The sequence below is a fragment of the Nasonia vitripennis genome, chromosome 5, assembly GCF_009193385.2.
Source record: "Nasonia vitripennis strain AsymCx chromosome 5, Nvit_psr_1.1, whole genome shotgun sequence".
Lineage (NCBI taxonomy): Eukaryota > Metazoa > Arthropoda > Insecta > Hymenoptera > Pteromalidae > Nasonia > Nasonia vitripennis.
Genome location: NC_045761.1, coordinates 15,172,018 through 15,196,211, shown reverse-complemented (window position 1 = coordinate 15,196,211; position 24,194 = coordinate 15,172,018). Strand labels below are relative to the sequence as shown.

Sequence of the window (24,194 nt, the reverse complement as noted above, 5' to 3'; positions counted from 1 at the left end):
GCTCGTTCACATTTTTTACAAATTTTTCTTTTTTTACATTTAACTTTTTTTATATTTCATATTTAATGTAGTCTTAAAAAATGTTAACGAGCGTTGGAGGGGCTGATTGCTGTGGTTGAGCCTCACACGAGAGGGGCGAGGACAGGGGCCCCTCTCACTCACTCTAAAAAATAATATACAAATCACGACAAATGGAATTTTATTTTTTCAGGTCCCTCTTCTAAATCATCGACAAGGCAAGGATACGAGGTCCCTTACACATGGAAAACATTGAAATAAGATAAGTATAATCGCATCAATTTATATTTTTATCTTGTTATAAATGTTTCTTTTTGAAAATTTTTCTCGTTTCAGGAGTAGCAAGGACAACGGCAGAATCAATAAGACGAATAACATCAGGCAATCACCCTTATAATTGTAAGTAATAATTTTTGTAATATGTCATTTATTAATCATGATACATTCAGAAGTGTTGCATATTGAATTTCAAGTCTGTACGATAGATCAGTTTTCATAAATTTCTTAATTCCAACATTTATTAATCTCCAAATTTTAATTTTACTAAACAGATCCATTGTACAGACTTGAAATTTTGTATGCAAGCCCTCCAAGTGTATTCTTAATCATATATATTCTTTTATAAGATTACGCCAAGCAGAAGATACACTTTTATCAGAAGTGCTCCCGGAAAATGCACTTTTTGAGTACCAGATGCACCTTCGGCTTGGTGTAATATCAGGTAAAATATATATGACTTAGAATATACTCAGAGGGCGTGCATATTAAATTTCAAGTCTATACGATAGATCAGTTAAGATAAATTCATGTTTTCCTATATTTTTCAAATCAAAATTTTAATTTTTCAAAACTGATCCATCGTACAGATTTGAAATTTTATATGCAAGCCCTCCAAGTGTATTCTTAATCATATCTATTCTTTTATGAGATTACGCCAAGCAGAAGATACACTTTTATCAGAAGTGCTCCCGGAAAATGCACTTTTTGAGTACCAGATACACCTTCTTCTTTCAAAAAACTAATTATTTTATGTTATTTTCTGCAGGTACATACACCTGCAACTACTACCTTAGTGCTTCAAGGATCATCATAGGAGAGATAATAAACAGATTCCAATTTGCACAATTTTCAATAATCCACGAGATAATTTATTATATGAATCTGACGATAACACTAAAATGACGAAATTTGTCCCTGCCCGGAAATTACAATTAAAATCAACAATATTCCAGTAAAAGCCCTAATTGACACCGGTAGTCAAGTTACGTGTATTTCTGAAAACTTCTATAATTCCAACCTAGAAAAATTTAAAAACGATGTGACTGCCTATCGTAGGTACTATAATCAAAGGTGCTACGGGATTAAAATCGACTCGGTTAAATAAACAATTGATGTGCCTACAGACCTACAGAAATCGGTACTTATACAAAAGACTTGATTTTCTTGATTATTCCAAAATTAATACGAGATTGTATTATCGGAATCGATGCAATCAAAGAACTCGGTTTTCTTATAGATACAAAACACAATGAAATAACAATTCGTATAGAGAATACAATAGAAAAAATATCTTATATAAATCAGAATTTATTAGAATCGAAAATGGATTATCGTTATATAGAAATTATCAAGGAAGATACAACTAATGATGTTGATCTTCACTCACCATTCCGGACAGTGCTAAACAAAGCCCGATGCCAAAAATTTTTAAATGAATTAACGAGTTCATATAATAACCGTAATTCATTAGTCGATCCTTACGATATATCCGATGAGGATATCGACGATAAACTAAAATTCTGTATAACGAAAAGTCCAGAAACAATTGATAAACTGAGAAATTTATTACAAAAATGTCGAAAAGTATTCTATAAGAAACCAGGCAGATTAGCATCATACGAATACAAAATCAAGTAAAAAATCCTGAAACATTTTTTATCCCTCCATATCCTGTAGAAACTAATATGAAAAGTAAACTCAGGGAAGAAATTGGGAGAATGCTGGATTGGAAAATCATACGTCGTTCAAGCAGCAATTTTATAAGTCCGATAGTACCGGTATTCAAAAAAGACGGGTCGATTCGTTTATGCCTAGACGCACGTAAAGTAAACGAGATGTTTGAGGATAATCTAGAATCATCTCAAAAAATATCGAGGAACTCTTACAACAATGTTTCGGGGTAGAAGTCATGTCGAGTCTTGATTTAACATCAAGCTTCTGGCAAATACCTCTTTGTGAAGAGAGTAAAAAATATACTGCATTTATGTTCGAAGGAAGACTGTATGAATTCGAAGTAGTCCCTTTCGGTAGAAAGATAAGCAGCGCTGCTTTATTACGCGGTTTATTTCACGTAACAAAAAATCTTGGTGATTCCATATTAAATTTCGTAGACAATTTCTTATGTATCTCAAAAAGTTAAAAAGATCACCTGGGGCATTTAGAAGAGTTATTTCAAAGTTTAATAAAATGGAATTTCACTATAAGTTTCAAAAAATCAGAATTTTTCAAAAATGAAACTCGGTTCTTAGGATTTATTCTATCTACAAAGGGGATAAAACCTCAAGAGAATAAAATTGAAGCGATAAAAAACTATCCAATTCCTAAGAATCTAAAACAGTTACAAGCCTTTCTAGGCACAATAAATTTTTACGCGAAATTCGCAAAAAATCATGCGCATGAGTTAATACCGTTATTAGAGCTATTACGAAAAGAAAAACAAAAATCCTGGGAGTGGGGGGACAGTCATCAAAAAGCTTTCGAGCGAGTCAAAGAACTCTTCGAAAAAGACGTTTGCCTAGCATATCCCGACCCTTAAAAACCTTATATCCTTGGTTGTGACGCGTCGGACTTTGCAATTGCCGGTGCATTATCGCAAATTGACGATAACGGTGATGTACGTGTTATTATTTATATCAGTCAAACGCTCAAAGCAGCAGAAAAAACATACTTTACTACAGAGAAAGAAGTTCTCGCGGTTGTATGGAGTTTGCAGAAATTAAGTACCTATCTACGAGCCGCAAAAGTTTACATAAAAACGGATCACAGAGTTCTAATATTCCTATTCAAATGCAAATTTGTTGGCAACCGAATCCGTCGGTGGATTTTGGGCACACAAGACTATAGTTTAGTGATTGATCACGTTTCGGGTAAAGAAAACGTTGTAGCCGATATGTTAAGTCGATATCCTAACTTTAATTCAGAAGAACTACATAAACCGGGAGAGATTATTATTGCAATTTTTAAAAGATATAAATTCACGAAAGATTTAATGTTTAAATTTAAACATTTGTCAAAGTTACAACACGATGACGAATATTTAAATTAATTATTTACAAAAAAATCAGATCAAAAGAATCAAAGCAATAATGCTACTTATTGTTGGATTTAATTTCCTTTTGGAAGGTGAGGATTAGGCGGAGTTCACGGCGAAGAATTCAAGACAGTCTATCGGCTTCCACTAGTGCACACTGCTTTTATTTTATGTTGTCTGAATACAAAAAGAAACACGCCGTACATTGTACTTCTCTCAAAGATCTCTCAAAGATCTCTCTCTCTCTCTCTCTCTCTCTCTCTCTCTCTCTCTCTCTCTCTCTCTCTCTCTCTCTCTCTCTCTCTCTCTCTGATGTGCACAGCACAAGAGTCGGAGAAGGACAGAGACGAAAAACGGCGCGGCGCCAAAGCGTTGAGAGTAGAGGTGGGGCTTTTTCCAAAAACCACCTCGAGATGGCGCCTTCAGTACCGAGAGGCACGAAGCTCGCTGCGGTTACAGCCGACACTCCCTCCCTTCGTGGCTCTCCTAAGTCTCATGGGATTCTGTAACAAATTAAAAATAAGTGCATGGTCACTTCAATTTGTATTCATCTCTGAATTATTTATTTTATCTCTGAGGTAATTGTGTGATTGTGTTGGTAGAGGTTTAGTCATTATGTCTACTATGTTCTCTTTATTATCTATCCATTTTACCATAGCTTTACCCTCTATCACACATCTCTTAATGTAATCCCCATGAGTTTCTGCTATGTGTTCTTTGCTGCCGGTTTTCTCTCTTTCTCTTAATTTTCTCTGAATCTCAGCTTGATCATCATCAAAGTTTTTCAACTTGTGTGATCCGTCCATCTGAGTACAATCTCCGGCTAATTTATTGTCGCACCAAATAGTGAAAGGATAACAGGTTTTTCCTGTCATATCTCTGATTGCCTTGTCTAAGGATATTATCTCTTGGCAGGCCTCACTCATAGCTAAGTATTCAGCCTGACAAGTGGATAATGATACATAGTTCTGTTTATAGCTTCTCCAAGCAATTACATCTCCATATAACTTAACTACGTATCCTCCTGTCGAAGTAGAGCCTTCATTGTCTCTGAAACTTGAGTCTGTAAAAGTTTCCATCACATTCTCTTGTCCTCTGAATATTATACCAGTCTTGGTAGTTTTTCTCAGATATCAGAATAATCTTTTTACTTCTGTCCAGTCGTTTTCTGTAGGTGATATTTGTTTTCTGGACAGGTAATTCACTGCATAAGATATGTCAGGTCTTGTTACTGCTGACAAGTATAATAGGCTTCCTATAGCATCTCTATACGGGGCTCTGCACTGGATTTCTTTCTCTTCAAGTTTCTCAGGATTAGATTTTACTTCTCTGTTCTTGACTTGTCTCGTTATCATCGGTGTACTTTGCGGTTTGCATTCACTCATATTGAACCTCTGTAATATTTTGTTTGTATACTCTGTTTGGCTGAGAGTCATTGTTCTATTCTCTCGATCTCGTTGTATCTTCATACCTAAATATATATTAGGTTCTCCCAGATCCTTTCATTTGAAATGTTTTACTTAGCTTTGATTTTATTTCCTGTATTTTCTCTGAATCGTTTCCCGCTAAGATAATATCGCCCACGTACAGTATCATCATCACCATTCTACCTTCTCTCCTCCAAGTGAACAAACATGGTTCGTTGATGTCTCTTTCAAGTCCAAGTTTGCTTACTTCAGTTGCGAATTTTAAGTTCCACTTCTTTGGGCTGATCTTCAATCCATATAGTGTTTTCTTTAGTCTACAGACTTTCTTTCCTTTCATGGTCTCTGAATTTTCTATTCCTTCTGGTATTTCCATGAATATAGTTTCCTCCAGGTCGTTGTTTAGGAAAGCCGTCTTTACATCCAATTGACTTGCGTCTAAGTCGTATTTATTTATTACTGCCAAGGCTGCTCGAATAACTGGAAGACGAGATACAGGAGCATAGGTTTCTCTGAGTTCATATTTATTTTTGTCTTTGAACCCTCTTATGACTAATCTGGCTTTGAAAACTTCTTGACCGTTTTTATCTAGTTTTCTCTTAAATACCCATTTAGAGTCTATCACGTTTGGTCTCTTATTCTCTGAAGTTTTACTCGGGTAATCTACAATTTCCCACACATTATTTTCTTCCATCGACTTTAGTTCTTCCCTTATTGCGTTTTTCCAATTTTCTCCTTCAGTATAGTTTACTGCTTCCTTCAAGTTTATAGGGTCTTTGTTTATTTGCGCTAGTTGCACATATACTTGTTCATCAGCATCTTGATCATCTTTTGTCTCTGAATTGCTGACTTGAGTCTTATATATAAAGTTTGGATCTCTTAGCGGATTTTCTTTCGCTTGTCTTCTTGGAATTTTTCTCATTGAAGTTTCTGTTGTTTCTTTCGACTTAGTTTTCCTCTTTAGTGATTTGTCGATCTCTGTTTTGGAATCTAGCTTCTTTTCTTCCTGTATTACCTCTGTATTGTTGGGACTTTCGGTCTCCGACTGCTCTGTGTTTTCTTCTGTAATTTGGTTCTCAGTTAAATCTCTGAAATCTAATTCAATATTATCTACTTGGTCTACAGTGTCTTTGTACAACAATTTCTCGTTGCACTTTACGTGTCTTGAATTTAGAAATCTTAGTGTTTGTGGGTGCCATAGTAAATACCCTGTAGGAGTATAACCTACGAGTATGGCTATTATCGCCCTCTCTGAAAATTTGTTCTCTGGAATTGAAATTTTCACGTATGCTACACATCCGAATCTTCTTAGTTCTTTCACATGACTTTCTCTGTTTGGATTTAATATGAATAACGGTGTCTTGTAGTTATTTCCTTTATGAGGGGTTCTATTGTATGTGTGTATAGCTGCTTCGGTTGCTAATACCCACATAGTGGCTGGTACGCCTGAGTCTATCATTATTGCTCTAATTCTCTTCTGAATAGTTTTATTAAATCTCTCTGAAGTTCCATTTCATTCTGGGGGTGCAAAGTCGCTTGTGATTCCCTCTCTTTTCATTAGCTTTGCGAATTCGCCACCTGTGAATTTTGTTCCATTATCCGCTCTGATATAACATACCTTCTCATGTTTCCCTAGAATGTTTCTCGTATGTGTCAGAAAATTATCAAGACATTTGCCCGATTCACTCTTTTGTTTTACGCAGTATGCTTTAGCATATCTGCTGTAATCGTCTATAAACACTATGATAAAGCGATTTTCCCCTGGATAAGACGCTGGAGTTATTTTACCCATGTATCGGTATGAATAGTATGAAGAGGTCTGTCTGATATAGTTCTATTATTTTTAAATGGTTGATTTTCCATATTTGCTAGAATACACGACTCACAATCCATGATTTCTTTGTCTAACTTTACATTTTTTAATTCAGTTTCGAATTTTTGCATTTGTTTCATGTATTCGAGTAACATGTGTCCCAACCTTCTATGCCATATCATTCCTAGGCTCGATTTTTGCATTGGGTTCTCTGAATTAGTTTTCTGATTGTTATTGTATAATTTATTTATTTCTGATTCTGCTATTACATTATTTAAATCAAGTATTTTTCTTTTTAACTCATCTTCACCTATTCCTGACTCTAGACTGTTCTCTTGGGGACTTTCCTTTTCAAACTCCCTCCCAATCTCAGACGGTCTCTGAATTTGTTTCTCTTTATTTAATGAGTTAGTCTGAGATTGCGACAGGAAATCCTCCACGGTCACTAGGCTTGCTCTTACTATATATTTGTCACACGTATCTTCTGTTGTCTCTGAATTTTTAACGTTAAATTTTACTATCCAATTAGGTGATTCATAATTTCCTGATAGATATTCCTCCCTTGTCTCTTTATTAAAAACTTTTAACTTAAGATCGTCTAAATAAATACCGTATCCAGCCTCTGCAAATTTTTGGAGGGAAAGAAGATAATCGAAGACATCTGAAGCTAATATAACATTAGATTGGAAAATATTTTCACCCTCTGGTATAGATTTTAAGTACAAATTCCCTTTACCATCTATTTTTACGTTAGCATTTTTATTTTTGTTTGCGCTTTTTGTTTCTCCAATATTATTTTTTTCGTGATCTCTTAATATAAACCCTTTGTTTATAATGTGGTGTGAGGCACCTGAATCTGCTATAAACGTAACTTCATTCTCTACTGTGTCGTGTGTGTGTGTTTCTTATCTGCAAACTTGGCGTTTACATTTTGATTGTTCTCTTGATTTTGCCTATTATAAGGTTTTCCTCTTCTCTGATAGTGTCCTCTGCCTCTGATTTTACCCCCCTTTCCACTACCTCTACCACGGGTGTAAGTGTTATGATTGGTTCGTGTGGGATTATTATTTTCATACCTCTGAACTTTGTTGGGGCATTCGTCTCCCTTGTGTTCTTTGACTCTATTGTACACGTAGCAAAACCAGAGATCATCTTTTAGTAGATTATATGAAGTCTGTTAGTGTCCAGTCTCGTTGCATCTGTAGCATTTTACATCCTTGTACTTCTTCTCTGAATCTTTGCCTCCAGTTCTCTGTGCTAATTGTGCTCTGGGTTTCTCTGTATTTGAGGTACTCTGTGCTTCTACCTGTAACAAGCATTTTTTCATATCATCCACTGTCATTTTTTCTCCTGTTTGACATCTCACTAAGTGTGTTGATACCAGTTGTGGGCTAATATCACACACTGCCCGATAAAATATTGCTCTTTTCTCTTCATTTGACAATGATGTCTCTGGGTTACAGTTTTCATGTTCTCTTATAATATTATCAAATCTATCACAGAAGTCTGCTACTTTTTCTTTATATCCCTTTCTAATTGCATAAAGTTTTTGTCTAATATTTATCTCTGAAAGATTTGCTTCAATTTTCCTTATTTCTTTAATGTTTTCTATGATTTAATGTGGCTCTGTAATTTGCAGTACCTTCTGTTGATAGTTTGCATCTAAATGGCTTACTATTATAGTTCTTACTGATCTTTTCTTTTTCAATGTAGTTTCTGTTTCATCATTTTCAAACTTCTCTGGATTTTTTTAGTATACATAGTAAGTCATTTTCTGCCAGCTCTGAATCTAATAGATCCAACCATAAATCTATGTTTCCTTTTGTGTTTAATTTGTAATCTCTATTTACGTGTACTTTGTTAGTTGATATTTTATTTTGTAGTTTTGAAGTTATTTCATTCTGAAGTGTTAATTGTTGATGACTCTGAACTTTGTGTATCGTGTATAATATTTTGACTCTGAATGGGTGTTTTCTCTACTGATTTGTTTTGTGTTTCATTGTTTTCGACCGTGGTAGAATTAGATATTGGATGGGGTACCTCTTCTCTTTGTACTCCTAGACTTCGCACCTCAGCCAAGCATGTCTTCAGACCTGCATTCAAGCTCCTTATGCTTTCGATCATCTCCTGTTGTTTCGTCTCCATTTTCTCCATTCCATCACACATCCTGTTGAATGCTACCTTTTGATCTTGTAGCACCGCTATTAGTGCTTCTCTGAATGCTTTGGTCTCTGAAAAATATTTTATTCAATTAATGTTCGGTTTTTTTATTTTTTTTTTATTTTTCGTATATGTTATCCCTACGTATAGGGCATAAGCACCTACTTATTCTCTGTTAGTACATATTATTTCTGCGTACAGAATATAAATACATACTATGGATCCACTCTTTTTTTTATTTTGAGTTGTGAACTCTGTGTGTGTCTAATTACCTTCTCTATCTGTTTTTCGTTCTTTTCTCTCATCATCACTGTCGCTGTCGCTTGAGCTGTCTCTGTATTCTGGTTCTTTGTTTTTTTCTTCTGGGTTTTCTCTTGGCGCTTCTGCCATTTTCTCTGGATTTTCCTACCGAACATTTTTATTATTAGTTAATTATCACACACATGAATACCATTTGTACGACAAATTGATATTCAAGATCGATGTACTTAGGCCTACACACATGCACTCCCTCCCAATCCGACTAGCCATACAATGGTTTTGTCGTTACTATAGGGCTGGGACGATCGCATACATGGTATAGTCCGTCTGTACCGATCTCACATTTTGAAAAATTGATTTTGTTAGATTGAGTTCGATATACTATTGATTTCTCTTAACTTATATTATCGTCTTGAATAATAGTGGTTGTTGCGTCCGACTCTATCATATTTTCACAACTCGTTCCATGTACGACACATCCCGGCTCTCGGGCGAACGGCGTCCCGCTCGTCGAGAGAGATTCACATGAAAATTTGAGTGTAGCGACATATACTCTCGCGCACGAGGAAAAAATTCGATATAGTACTTCTCTTTGACTCTGAAATTCTGAATTTTATAGTTCTCTAGAATAGAACTATATCTATATAAGACAAGAGAAACTTCGGCTTACGCCGTCTCAAACTTATATGTATATCGAAAACAAAACATACCCAGCGCGTATATTTCTCTCGTGTATATCTCCTATTTATGTGCCGCGAACAAATGTAAGCACGAACCGTCTCGCCACTCCCCGCGACGCGGCTTGCTTTGACTTCCAGGAATCGGCACTAGTCTCGACTCGCTCTGAACACTTCTGATACACTGTTTCGTCCTTTCCGCGCGTTTCTTTTTCTCTATAGCACTTTTCTCTTTTTATTTATCACTTACTTACTTGCTTTTCTCTCTTGAACTCTGAATTACCGAAACTGGTCCTTTCCTTCACGTGCAGGGACCCGTAACATGTTGGATTTAATTTCCTTTTGGAAGGTGAGGATTAGGCGGAGTTCACGGGGAAGAATTCAAGACACTCTATCGGCTTCCACTAGTGCACACTGCTTTTATTTTATGTTGTCTGAATACAAAATGAAACACGCCGTACGTTGTACTACTCTCAAAGATCTCTCTCTCTCTCTCTCTCTCTCTCTCTCAGATGGTGATTTCGAATAAAAATGGAACTTCAGAGTGGCTTGAAACCAATCTGGGAGTTCCACAGGGTTCTGTCCTGGGACCCTTGCTGTTCAGCCTCTATGTCAACGACCTGCAAAATATACTCGACGGCAACGCAATTAAACATCTTTTTTACGCGGATGACCTCCAGATCTATCTACACACCAACAAAGATAACTTCCTGGACGGCGTGGCTCGACTGGCTGAAGCGGCACGGCTGGTTTCGGACTGGGCGGAGAGCTCCGGTCTGCGACTTAACTCCGGCAAAACTAAGTCTATATTTTTCGGGTCCATGAAGAACGTTAATGATATTAAATCATGGAACATGCCTGGGGTTCCGTTGCCGGACGGAGTGATCGTCCCATTCAGTGAGACGGTCGTGAGTCTCGGTGTTGTACTGGATAGCAAACTTACTTGGAGACCGCAGGTGGATGCTATCACGAAAAAAGTCAACAAAGCCCTGTATAGCCTGCGGTTTATCAGGGGCTGCACCACTGAGACTCTCCGCAGAAGGCTAGTTGAGACACTTATACAACCGCACATCGACTACTGTGCTGTGACTATCCTGGACGCGTCTACCGAACAACGAATACGGTTACAGAGACTGAGCAATTCGTGTGTGAGATTCATCTTCGGGGTTGGGAGGGATGAACACATCAGTCCCTACCGGAGGCGTCTAGAATGGCTTCGCACCGATTCCAGAAGGCTCTACTATGAGGCCATTCTACTCTACAAGGTAATTCGGATCGGTGAACCCTCGTATCTGGCCTCATTTTTCAGCAAACACGAGCCGAGACCCTCCAGTAGGAGAGTTCCCCCGGAACTGAGCATCCCTACCGTCAGTACTGAAACCGGGGCTAGGGCCTTCCAGGTCCAGGGTGCTCGGTTCTGGAACTCTCTCCCTTCTACTCTGCGAAACCTGCCATCTCTCGCTTCCTTTAAGGGGGCACTACGGCGGCACCTGCTGGCCACGGAATCTTGACGACTCTGAGCCCTCTGGCGCTTGATTTTTAACCTTAATCTAGTTTTAATCTAGTCAGACTCGGTCCTGAGGCCGTAATAATTCATTCAGTATTACGTAATTTATATTTCCAATGTGCAATACAGATAGGTCTATGACCAAACCATAAATGTGCAACGTAATATTTGAAAAGTTTTATGTGATAATTATATGTGACCAAATATGTTTTTATGTGATTATATGTGACGATATTTGTATATATTGTATTTTATAATTTTGTTAGACTGTAGCGACTCAGTCTATGTGACCTTAATTGTATTATTTTTTTTTGCCTTAGCAAATAAAGACCTATCTATCTATCTATCTCTCTCTCTCTCTCTCTCTCTCTCTCTCTCTCTCTCTCTCTCTCTCTCTCTCTCTCTCTCTCTCTGATGTGCACAGCACAAGAGTCGGAGAAGGACAGAGACGAAAAACGGCGCGGCGCCAAAGCGTTGAGAGTAGAGGTGGGGCTTTTTCCAAAAACCACCTCGAGATGGCACGACCATATACAGCGCCAATGGAGTCGACAATACCAGCAACGCCACATGATTTGTTATCCATTGATTTATATGGTTCGTTACCGACCGGACGAGGCGATATGAAACATATACTTGTATAAAACATTTTTTGTTGAATTTAAAGAGGGAGACGAAGTTCTATTAAAATCAAACAATATTTCAGATTTAGACAATAAAAAAATTGCGAAATTTTTTTTAATTTACGAAGGTCCATACGAAATAATAAAAAAAATTGGCAATACAACTTATTTATTATTTGATCGCGATAAACAAAAAGAAAAAGGAAGATTCCACATAAATGATCTAAAAGACTATAAAACAGAACCTAAATAAATAGAATATTATTTGATTACACGATAGAAAAACTCACTCACGAAATATTGTAAAGAAAAAATAATCACGCTCAAAAAGAGTCGCGTTTCTATTTCATACATTAGTTTTGAACACTCAGAGCTGTATATTGTACTTATATATATATATATATATATATATATATATATATATATATATATATATATATACACACACACACACACATGTAAACAAGCCGGCACGGCTAGTCCCGACTCAAGAATGCAGGGGGGTTGCTCTCCGCTCATATACGATAAACGAGTTTATCGTGTACGTTCCGCGGTGACGATTGCAGTGCCACAGTATGCGAAATGGGTAGTAGTTTGCGCGGGAAATTCAAAAACTGGACAACAAATTTTTTTAAATGCTGGAAAGAACTTGTTCTAAATGTATAATATTATTTTTAATTATAAAATTAAGGTTACAATGTGAAAAGAAAGTAATTCTGTAGGTAACTTATTTTTAGAACTTTTATTACAAAATACAATTTTGGTAATTTCAGATTAGTAATATTTTATACATAGTAACGATAAATTAAACGCTGCCTCTCCAGAATTCCAGCTTGAAAATCTCCCTCTTCGAAAACATGTCTGTCATTATTGGCATGATTTTGTGCTGGAAAGCCAGGACGTATACTGAAAAATAAATATTAACAGAATATCAATTACAATTTTATATCACTTATTTTATTGATTTATTTATCAATAACTTACCCATTTAATCTTCTGAAATTGTGCAAAACAGCACAAGCAAGAATAATCAATGCTACTTTTTTTGGTTTGTATGGTAGTACACGACGTCTACTAATCGCTAGCCACACATTTGAATAGATTCCAAATGTTTGTTCTATTTGGCATCGAGTCCTGGTGTGCTCGGATGTATAGAGAGCTTCTGCTGAACCTTCCGGGGCATTCTGTATTGGGGTCAACATGATAGGGGAAGATGTGTAGCCACTGTCACCTATAATATTAAAATTATAATTCAAAAGATCTTCATTAAAATTAAAAAGAATATTTTGTTTAATTATGGTAACTTACCAAGAAAATAATAACGACCTTCCTCACGAACAATCTGTTGGTCTTCTCGTAGACTTTGTAGTTTCTCTCTTATATCACTGTGCCGCCAAACATGCCTGTCATTATTTGAGCCTGGACATATCCTTATGTTCCGTATAATGTGGTTATCATCGCAAACCTAAAAATCAATGATTAATTATAATTTTCATACCAACAGAGCGTATAAAGTTATTTGTATTCTTGAAACTTACGACTTGTACATTCATAGCATGTGAATGCTTATGATGATAAAAAGCTTCTTCATTCCTTGATGGTCGAACAAATTTCACCACAACACAGTCAATCAAACCTAGAATGTTTGGAATTCTATTATCTCTAAAAAAAATAACTTTTAAAAAAGTAAAAAGTTAGGCAAGTTTAATATATTTCGCAACAAAATTACAGATTGAAAAGTACTAAGATCAATCAAACAAAGTCAAGTTTATTATATTTAATCGTGATGAAGCAAGGAACAACTCTCAAGATAATTACTATTTAACTTGCCATGCCCGTTTCACTTTGTTTATTGGTGAACAACTAAAATTTCCTTTTATGTATTAGAACGTCATACAAACACCATAAGTACAATGAAACGGGCATGGCAAGTTACGTAGTAATTATCTTGAGAGTTGTTCCTTGCTTCATCACGATTAAATATAATAAACTTGACTTTGTTTGATTGATCTTAGTACTTTTCAATCTGTAATTTTGTTGCGAAATATATTAAACTTGCCTAACTTTTTACTTTTTTAAAAGTTATTTTTTTTAGAGATTTCAATCCTTTTTAGTAAATTTTTTGAGTATTTCATATTCGACGTCGTAGAAATAAAATATAAGCATATTTAGCACCTTTAGATCAAAGCTTTTTTGTAACATTTTTATCACTAACATGAGATCACTGATTGTTGATATACACCACCCTTGAATTATTTCTACGCCAAGACACCAAAACCCACGGCGCGAACTATCCAGACCTCGTTATCGGACACCCTGTACACCTAGACGCCGTCATCGTATGATTTATTTACCTAGACACCAAAAACCACGAAGCGCACGACCTAGACCTCGTCATCGGCCACCCTGTACACCTGGACACCGCGTTCAAGTGATTTTTACACCTAGACACCAAAAACCACGGAGCAAACTACCTAGACCTCGTCATCGGCCACCCTGTACACCTAGACACCGCCCTCGAATTATTTCAACACCAAAAGCCACGGAGCGCATGACCTAGACCTCGTCATCGGCCACCCTGTACACCTGGACACCGCGTTCAAATGATTTTTACACCTAGACACCAAAAACCACGGAGCGAACTACCTAGAACTCGTCATCGGCCACCCTGTACACCTAGACACCGCCCTCGAATTATTTCAACACCAAAAGCCACGGAGCGAACTACCTAGACCTCGTCATCGGCCACCCTGTACACCTAGGTACCGCCCTCGAATTATTTCAACACCTAGACACCAAAAACCACGGTGCGAACTACCTAGACCTCGCCATCGGCCGCCCTGTACACCTAGATGCCGTCCTCGTATGATTTATTTATCTAAACACCAAAAATCACGGAGCGCACCACCTAGACGTCGTCATCAGTTACCCTATTTATCTAGACACCTTCCTTGAAAGATTTTTACACCAAAACACCGAATACTACGGAGCACACATTTATAATTCAAGCAGAGGAGCAGACAATGTAGGCTCAATAGCTTGTGCGGCCAACTTCACAGTCTAACCACTCGGTCAAACTGCACGCAGCTAACTTAACGGTCTTACCACTTTTTGGGCTGAAGAAAAATTAAGCAAGTGATTTCAGCATTTTTGTTCACCTGCATACTTGTTTATTATGTTAAAGCTGGTTTATTGCTGATATTTTGGTTTAAAATCATAGTTTGGCATACCAGTATAAACATTTATCAAAATTAGCTGGTTACATGAATGATAAATAATTTATTTCCTTAATTGAAAATTCGAGAGACCAATATAGAAGTAAATAGTGTCACGGGCGCCGAGGCGTCGTCTGCTTCTCAAACTCGCCTTCGTGGCGCTCCCGCGCCACTTGATGTTGCCTGAATCTGAAAGAAATTAATGAGAGAAAACTTATCATAGAACAGAAAACTAAACTCAGACATTTACTTGGAAACTTATGGCTTTGAGATGTTTTACCCGTTGCTAACTTGCTGTCTTTCCTCTCTGCTTTCTGGAAATGTGATCCAGTCATCAGCTATCCATGATAAAGCACGCACCACTCTATGCAAACAGCGACTAAATGTTGATCTACCAAGAGGATGTCTGTAGTTCTGGCTTATCCCATTTTGGTAACCACCTTGAGCAAAGAACTGCAAAGCTGCAAGGACTTGCAAATGCACAGGGATGTAAGATACACCTTGATCGTTGATACCATCTTGTAATATTCTAATGAGATCCAAAGCCAAAGCAGGTGTCATTCTACATAAATAATATAATATTTAGTCAGCGTAATCAATATATGTCACGAACATTCTTTCATAAAACTTTCTTTATATATTTGGTAAGGGTATGATAATCAGGAACTTAATCTAACCTGTATAATTGTCTGAAATGCTCTTCTTCGAGATTAAAAGGGTTTGAACGATCTCTGAAGACTTTCCTTTCCAATTTGATTCTTCTAAACGCTGCTCTTTTTTGACGTCTTTCTCGTAAATCAACTTCATTCTGATTGATATTAAAAAGAAGCAAAGCCACATTCATGTTTTGCAGCATGCACTAGATGTTTCAGTATTATAAATATTTTATCACCCTTTTATCTACACTTAGTTTATTTATATCTACACTTAGTTACTATACTTTCAGAAGTAAAAAATAACCTCCAATTCACATTATGTGTTTTGGAGTAGTGACTGATGCGTTTATTTTGGTTTTCATTCGCGGTCACGCGTGCGTATATGAACACACTATGAATACAGTAGTGTCTTTTTCATAACCTTCAAGCACATGCTACTGCAAATTATTGCATTACTTATTTGAAATTTTTCTTATTTGCAGTCACCGACATATAATTTTTATTCATATTAACTTCAATATCAATAAATAAAGGGAATAAACAGTGTGAATAAATCACATGCTTATATTTAACTAATAAGATTCATTTGAACTCTTATGGTTAACGTCAAGCCAAAATTGTTGATGAAAATCATAAATTACAGCTTTCATCAATAATTATTTCTAATTCTAATAACTTTTTATATTTTGCAGAACCAAGCAACGATCAAACAAGGTGCAGATAATGTTCCTGGTATCTTACATGGAAAGAAACCAAGCATTCGCACAAGATAATGAGCGTACCCAGGAAGTTGTTCGTGAGAAGTGGAACGAATTAGCTGACAACCTCAATGCTATAGGCCCACATCGCTCAGTTGAAAGTTGGCAAACTGTAAGTACGGTTTATGCATCATTTTGAATATAATGAATTGCGCGTACATTACATTTTTTAATTTTTAGACATGGGATCATCTGGTGCGCACTGCCAGAGAAGCTAATGATGATATTGATATCGGTATCAGCAGCACCCAACTGAATGAAACTGACAAGAAAATACTACGGGCTATGTGTATACCTGAATTTCATCCAAGAAACTCTGTTCATCAACAAGCAAACAGTGTTGCTTCTTTGACTAGACGTCAAGATATTGCTCAGTCTTCACCTCATCAATCCACCTATAATAATCCTGTTGATAATAGCCAATATGCTCCATCAAAATCTCGTCAAGGAGATTACGAACCAGACTATGATTCCTCGAGGTCTTTTCTGACTAGTACTCAAAGAAAGAGCATTGATTTGACTAGAGACGAACCCCCAACTAAAATAAAAAAACAAGGTATTTTTTCTAATATTTACTTACAATCAAATATTTTTTATAACATTATTCTGTGATAGTTAATTAATTTTTTTCATTTGATTTTTTAGATGGGCTTGAGTACCAGTTAGAGATGGTCAAAGAGAGTAATCTCATTATTTCAAATTTATCAACAGGATTACTCCAGTGCTTTCAAAATCAAAATGTAATCCTGGAAACAGGATTTGCACAAATTACAAGTGCAATGGAAAAGCTGTATACTGATATCGCTGCTGCATTTATGCAGCTTAGAACAGGTCCACAAGTTGAAAATGCTACCGAAGACTTAGAGATTGACAAAGATATCGAGTATAACACAGAGTATCTAGATCCTGAATATGAATAACTATTATTTTATAATAAGAGATTTTTAAGCTAATATTTTGGAGAAGCAGAGTTTGTATTTCGGTTGTACAAAATTATATTAAAATTGTATTTTGTACAAACTAGTACTCATTTATGAATAAAAGTTCTAAAAAATAATTATTTTCTTTAGGAATTACCTTTATTTTAATATAAGAATATTTAATAACAATGAAATAACTTTATATATTTTATAAAAATTCATTACATTCTTTCTAGCATTTTTTGACTATTTTTTTTGTCCAAATTTTGAATTTCCCGCGCAAACTACTACCCATTTCGCATACTGTGGCACTGCAATCGTCATCGCGGAACGTACACGATAAACTTGTTTATCGTATATGAGCGGAGAGCAACCCCCCAGAGAGGAGCTATGGTCCGTCTTTTTCTCTTTCCCCACTCTCACGCGGCAACACAACTCGTGCCGGCAAAGCCGCGAGTTCCCCCTCTCTCACTACATGCATAGCGTTGCCACGTCACTTTCTCAGCGAACCTAAGATTTTAGGTATACGTGAGAAGCGGGAAAATTCAAAAATATGACAACATTGTCATTTCTCCTCTTTCGGAGCTGCTCCAGCTTTCCCCATAAAAAGGCTCGTGCTAGGCTGACGCAGTCAGTTTTTCGACAGTCGTAATTTAAGTGCCTTAGAAAAATCAGCCATGGGCCGCACATTTAAGCGCTCAGTGCAACTTAAGCGCAACTTCGTGGTTTATCCACGCAACCTCATCTCCGGGGTGGACGTTTTGGTTCAGACTGTCCCGTTAGGACAAGAGACGAGCTACCCCGGAGATCGCGTCATCACGCCAAGGTCGGCGGCGGAGCGTGCGCGTCTAGCGCACACGTGGAAGTCGCGCGGGGTACGCATGCCGTTCGGCCGTGCCGTGCAGTGCGACTCCACAACTCCGCCGCCACCTCGCACAGGTGAAGCACCTGCACCACGCGCGGTAAGCGTGCCACCGGCTCCTGCACCGACACTCGCACAGGAGAGCCTTACGCCTCCTCCTTCACCACCATCATCAGCAGCTCCAACCAAGCCCCGCATCGTCAACAGCGAGGCAGTCAAGGTCGACTTGGAGGAATACCGCCGACGACGCGCGAAGCCAAGAAGCCCGCGGTCTGCGCAGAAGAGGGTTCGCCGGATCGAGGAGAAGCTTCGAAAAAACTCCCAAATCACTCAAAAAAAAAAAAAACTCTGAAATTGGGGGTGAATTCGGACCCTCGAATGAGAGTATACACCTAATTTGAGAGTACACCCCGCACTTGACAGTATACTCCTAATTTTAGAGTATACTCTCAACTTTCGAGTATACAAATATACTATAAAAAATAAGACCTGCAAATAAAAAAAATAGCTATTTAAAAAATGATATATAACTATACGTCTGAAACATAAACTTATGTATTTTTCTTCTTTATGTCTTTCGCAGCATTTTTGCACTTGTTTGAGAGAATGGTTTTGAGATTTTTCTCAATATCCTCTCTTTTTTCCGAGGTTAAAATACTAGCAGCACAGCCTGAAAAATATATAAATATAAATGCATATTTATTATTATAATGAAATAAAATTTTTGATGAAATAAAAAATAAAACAATAATCTTACTTATGATAGCTTGTCTCCTTGTCAAATCTAGTTCCGGCTTGGCTGTTTCTGATAAACGACCACGTTTGCCACTCATGGAACTTTTGCAAAAATCTTCTAGAGTAAACAGCGCGTTCGTCAAATCTAAAAGGAGATGCCGCAAATCCGTTTTTCTCAGCTTCTCGATGACGGTTGTCGACAGCTTGACGCCATGTCCGATTTCGATTTTCTGGTCGTCATCATTTACTTTAAGCTTTTTGGCAGAGGGCTGCTTCATCTCGTCTTTATCATGATCAGCATCAGATGAACAGCTCTTGGGCCGTTTCTTTTCCGTCTTTGATAAACTTTTTTCCTCTTGTGTATCGGCCTGCAACTTCTGTAACTCCTCGGACCCAGATGCTTCTAGTTCATGATTCTCGACAGATAAATTTCCATCTGTATTAGGTGGACAGGTATCTTTCTTTGGTGAAGGTGTCTGTAATAATAAAAAAAAAAAAAACAATAAATTAATATTGGCAGCAAGGGAAAGCGGAAGAGATTCCTCTTGAATATCTATGCGGATAATCGACATGGATATCCAGCTAGATATTTTCATCAGAGAACCTCCCTAGTGGAAATAATTAGGTGTGCCAAAGTGTGGCAAAGTATGCTAAAGTGTTTCAAAGTGTGCCAAAGTGTGCCATACTGTGACAAAAATGTGTCAAAGTGTTCAAATTCGGAAAATTGCTGCACTTTGGCACACTTTGACACACATGGGTTTTTCGGAAACAAACATCTCTTTTTTGACAAAGTATGGCACAGTATAGCACAGTTTGGCACGGTATGGCACAGCATGGCACACTTTATTACACTTTGGCACACTATGGCACATTTTGGCACACTTTGGCACACTTTGGCACACTTTGGTACACTTCGGTACAGTGAGATATATCCCTCCGCCCGCGCGCCAAAACATTGCCACTGCACGATGCCGTCATATCGACGACACGCGTAGAGCTTGAAGTCACAGTTATAGAACGTAACAATAAATAATTTAATAAAAAAAAAAGAAAATTCTAGCGTCGGTAAGACTTGAACCCGGATCCTTTCGGTTAGTAAGCTGAAGGTCTACCACTGACCCACAAGTACTCGTTACAGTTAATACAAAAATTTAAATTCATGTACTTCAAGCAGCTTCAGATACCCCGATAACATGATGTCGGCCGAATGACGGCACGGAGACTGCACGGAATGGGCCACGCGTGACGTCCAGATACCTCTGCTCCGGGACACGGAAATGACGGCATTGTGATCAGCACAATGTTGGCACGCGGTACCAGCATCGTGCCGGCACTTAAATTAAGAAAAAAGAAAAAAATTATACCCGAGCGGGGATCGAACCCTTAACCTTTCAGTTAGCAGGCTGGCACTTTACCACTCGACCACGAACACTTGCTACAAGTCATAGCTGATTGTGTCCTTATGTACTGCGAGCAGCTGTTGATGTTAATAAAGTTGCAAGTTATTGTAACAACGTTTAACAACACTGATATTCGCCGCTTATTTCGTGTAAGGCGCGAAACTGGCAGGCTGCTATAAATTCGGTAGTCATGAAAGAGTAGTCATAATAATATAATTAATAAAAAGTGCTCAGCACAATGCCGTCATTTCCGTGTCCCGGAGCAGGGGTACCTGGACGTCACGCGTGGCCCATTCCGTGCAGTCTCAGTGCCGTCATTCGGCCGACATCATGTTATCGGGGTTAGTACTTTTTACTTTACAATATTAATTAACAATTGCCCGTAATTGCCTTAAAGCTACTGTCCGCCGTAAATGTTGGAAAAACATGCCTCAACAGGGGAATCCGTCGGGAATACAAGTTTTCCAGATTTCGTACAAAAATTTTCTAAGTCCTCAATTTCCGAAAAACCCATGTGTGTCAAAATGTGCCAAAGTGTGCCAGAGTGTGCCAAAGTATACCAAGATATGCCAAAGTGCAATAAATTTCCGAATTTGAACACTTTGGAACATTATCGCACACTATGGCACAATTTGGCACACTTTGGCACACAATCCATTTCCACTAGGGTAATCATCGATTTTATATATTTATCAATTTGTTTTTTGTTCATTCCGACAAATACAAAATCTTCACGAACTGGGGGAAGCTGCAACAAATCGCCAAAAACAAGGACGTTAAAGCCACCAAACCATCCATCGTCATTATCAGATGTATCAAATATCTCAGTTAAACGCAAATGAATATACATGAAAGTAATATTCGATACCATTGATATTTCATCAATAATAATTCAACGTTCTGTAATGTTTGCCTTATTTGTTTTAAAGCTGCTCCAAATAATTCTTTATACTTAGCTGTAATCTTAGCTTAATTTTATTCCAGGAAACTAAATTTTCAATGACAAAACTCTTTCCCGTTCCTCCAGGACCACTTATAAACATTCTTAATATTTAATTATTTGATTGTATAACTGAAGTTATTCTGTTAAAAACCCTCAGCAGATTTGTATTAAATTTGACAATCGAATTTTGTAGGTCTTGCTCACTAACAATAACTTTTTCTACAACAGCTTGAAAATCATTCATAGCGTTTTCAACTTCAATAGGTACACAACCATCAGGTATATGAGATGAGTTTTTAGGCATATCTGTTTCAATTTGATCAAGTTCATTTTGAATTAATTTATTCATATTATCCATAGCTTCTTGCAGTGTTGCACATTTATCATGGTACTTCATCGCTTGTGCTAAATCATGCTGTTGTTTTCTAAAAGCTTCGCAGTACGTTCCGTCGGAACCTTTTAATTCATCTAGATCCCTCCACGGTTTAAATAATAGTAACAAAGCATGGTAGTAGGCTTCTGGCTGAGTTTTTGGATTGAACTGATAGTAATTTATTAAATAAGGTTTCTTGCGTTTTTTACAATATAATTTATTTGGCATTTCGTAATACTCTGCTTTGTAAATTGGTTTCGTCTTCGAAATCTCAAACCACTTGGCAAAATCATATAAACATAATGATTCTAATTTCTTTGATCTGTTAGGGTAATGATTATCTATGAATGAATTATAAAATATATCTGTTGAATCTTCTGGAAGTTCTTTTATTTCATTAAATGGTTTTAGTTTTTTACCCCTTATATTAACATTCAGCTATTTAATAATTGTATCGGGATCAGTACTGTGCAATGGATGCCCTAGCAAAACATCAGCAGCTTCAATCGCTCCATATTCTCTATGTTGTAAGTCACGTACAGCAAAAGCCCACAGACGGTTATACAAAAGTTTGTTTGATTGTATATCTGCAAAATCTAATTTGCTCTTTTCACCTTTGGTTCCATATTTGCTAACGTATTTGGTCAATAAATAAGATGATTCTCCAATATATTGAGCATCATTATTTCCTTCCCAAATAAGTAAGAGACTAGGCATGCAATCATTAACATTTTGTTCATCTTTTGTCTGAGGTAGATCGTAAAAACGAGATTTATTTTTCAATTTGTTTCGATTCGCAATAGGAATAGATACGTCTCTTAAAATTATTCTATCAGTTACTGGACGAGGAAATCCGAATCGACAAGCACTTACAAACCCAGTTTTTGACTGTTTCTTTCGCATACAGTAATTATTGTGTTTGTGTTGTTGATAGGCTAAGATGCGACGATGAAGTTCTGGCGAAACCTGTTTATCTGGAATATGACATGTTATGTGTTTTAAAATGAACTCTTGTACTTCTTCATTTGAATTTGTACCGTAAATTGGAGCATCTTGGATCCAAAATAAGCAATGATAATGGGGTAGTCCTGTACCTTGGTATTCACGGACCACATGAAACACACATACGTGAGACACTCGCGAGCATCGTCATCGTAGCAGCCGCAAGAAGCAGTATTTCCCACCACAACGTATTCCTACAAAAATAGGATTAGAGGCGTAGCGACAAACCGCGCTCTAGGCGAAGGTCATCCGAAAGAATGGCTAGCGCCAAGAAAAAAAAATGACGGCGACGAAATAAAAAGATGTCACTGAACGAGTCGCGGTATTCCTCACGAAAAGTGAAGAAAATCAAACTAGCTATGCGACGAGCAAGCATCGGTCGAGCACGCTCTCTGTCTATACTAAATTTCGTATATATTTATAAAAAATTTTAAAAAATGCGTCTGTTTATGGATCTTACTTTTGAGGGGCGTTCGCATAAGCAGTCAAAGGACATCGCTGCTACTTCCACGTGGCGCTGTAAGTGGCGCTGTAGGTAAGGTGGCAGAATCTCAATCTAAAAGATCACTCTTGACCGACCTTGCTCTTATTATAAAAAAGTGATGTTTTTGTTAAAGTATAGGGTTTTTTATGTTTATTGTCAATAACGTTTTAGATTGGAATTCATTTACCTAACTGCAGCGCCACTTAAATGTTCCGGTGACGCTTTTCGACTGCGCATGCAATCTTTCGTTGAGTTAGATGAAACGAAACGTTCTTAAAAGACTTCTAACGTTAAATGCTCTTAAAGTAGCTTCTGAGTTATGATTTTTAGTTTAATTAATATCAAAGCAACTTTTGTAAAAGTATTGCTAAAGTATAAATAATGAGATTTTAAGATAACACTAGATAAAATATGAAGTAAGCATTAAAACAATATGTTAGTATTTTTGTTTAAAAGCGTTATGCTTTATAGAAATACGTATTAATTGTTATTAATGTACACGAATTATTGTACTTAAAGTCATTACTTGAAATTTAAAATAAGTGTAATATTTAAAAACGATTTTGATTTTCTTTTAAGTTCTTAAGAGTTAAAAGATGAAGTATTCATCTGTTTCGAATGTTTTTGAGAATTCATGCAATGCATGAATGAAAATATTACAATAATAATGTTATGAGGTTGACCAAATTTTAATACTGACATTTGTAATAAAATAAATAGAATGTATATTTTATTGTATATTTTTAAATATTCATTAATTAATTATTTTGACTTCTGAAAAGAAAATAGTATGTTAGTACCAAGGAAGTAAAGTGGGCCTTTTTAGACCAAATATGGAGTTTGCAGTACGAATCAAAGACGAGTATTGCAACCACACGAGGTCAAAAACCCCACTTACCCGTTGGTACGTACCATATTTTATGTAACATACAAACGTGTTTTCGCGGTTTTTATATCAATTATGCACAGGCAATGTGTCTGTTTTTGACACTGCAATCATGCGCTTGTCAGAATGTTATTCAAAGATTAAATTTCATTTCAGTATTAATAAATAAA

At 37.0% G+C, this 24,194-nt stretch overlaps 3 protein-coding genes across 4 annotated transcripts; 1 reads left to right on the top strand and 2 right to left on the bottom strand.

Moving 5' to 3' along the window:
• The first annotated feature begins 5 nt into the window (after positions 1–5).
• LOC100680194 lies at positions 6–17,476 on the top strand. The gene is made up of 5 exons (XM_031932932.2): positions 6–417; positions 1,064–1,435; positions 16,354–16,531; positions 16,600–16,975; positions 17,065–17,476. The coding sequence occupies exons 2-5, from the start codon at positions 1,410–1,412 to the stop codon at positions 17,337–17,339; spliced, it is 855 nt and encodes a 284-aa protein (XP_031788792.1). The 5' UTR covers positions 6–417; positions 1,064–1,409; the 3' UTR covers positions 17,340–17,476.
• Positions 7,429–10,044, bottom strand: LOC116417828. Of its 2 annotated transcripts, XM_031932936.1 has the most exons (4): positions 9,918–10,044; positions 8,998–9,130; positions 8,606–8,796; positions 7,430–7,871 (listed from the first exon to the last, which is right to left on the bottom strand). In XM_031932936.1, the coding sequence occupies exons 2-4, from the start codon at positions 9,113–9,115 to the stop codon at positions 7,743–7,745; spliced, it is 438 nt and encodes a 145-aa protein (XP_031788796.1). In that variant the 5' UTR covers positions 9,116–9,130; positions 9,918–10,044; the 3' UTR covers positions 7,430–7,742. The 2 variants fall into 2 exon arrangements, with proteins under 2 accessions (XP_032457024.1, XP_031788796.1); XM_032601133.1 differs by having other exon boundaries at positions 7,429–7,871; positions 8,998–9,925.
• On the bottom strand, positions 15,235–16,050 carry LOC116417827. The gene is made up of 2 exons (XM_031932935.1): positions 15,683–16,050; positions 15,235–15,567 (listed from the first exon to the last, which is right to left on the bottom strand). Exons 1-2 carry the CDS (start codon positions 15,859–15,861, stop codon positions 15,282–15,284), a joined length of 465 nt encoding a protein of 154 aa, XP_031788795.1. The 5' UTR covers positions 15,862–16,050; the 3' UTR covers positions 15,235–15,281.
• Positions 17,477–24,194: the final 6,718 nt, after the last annotated feature.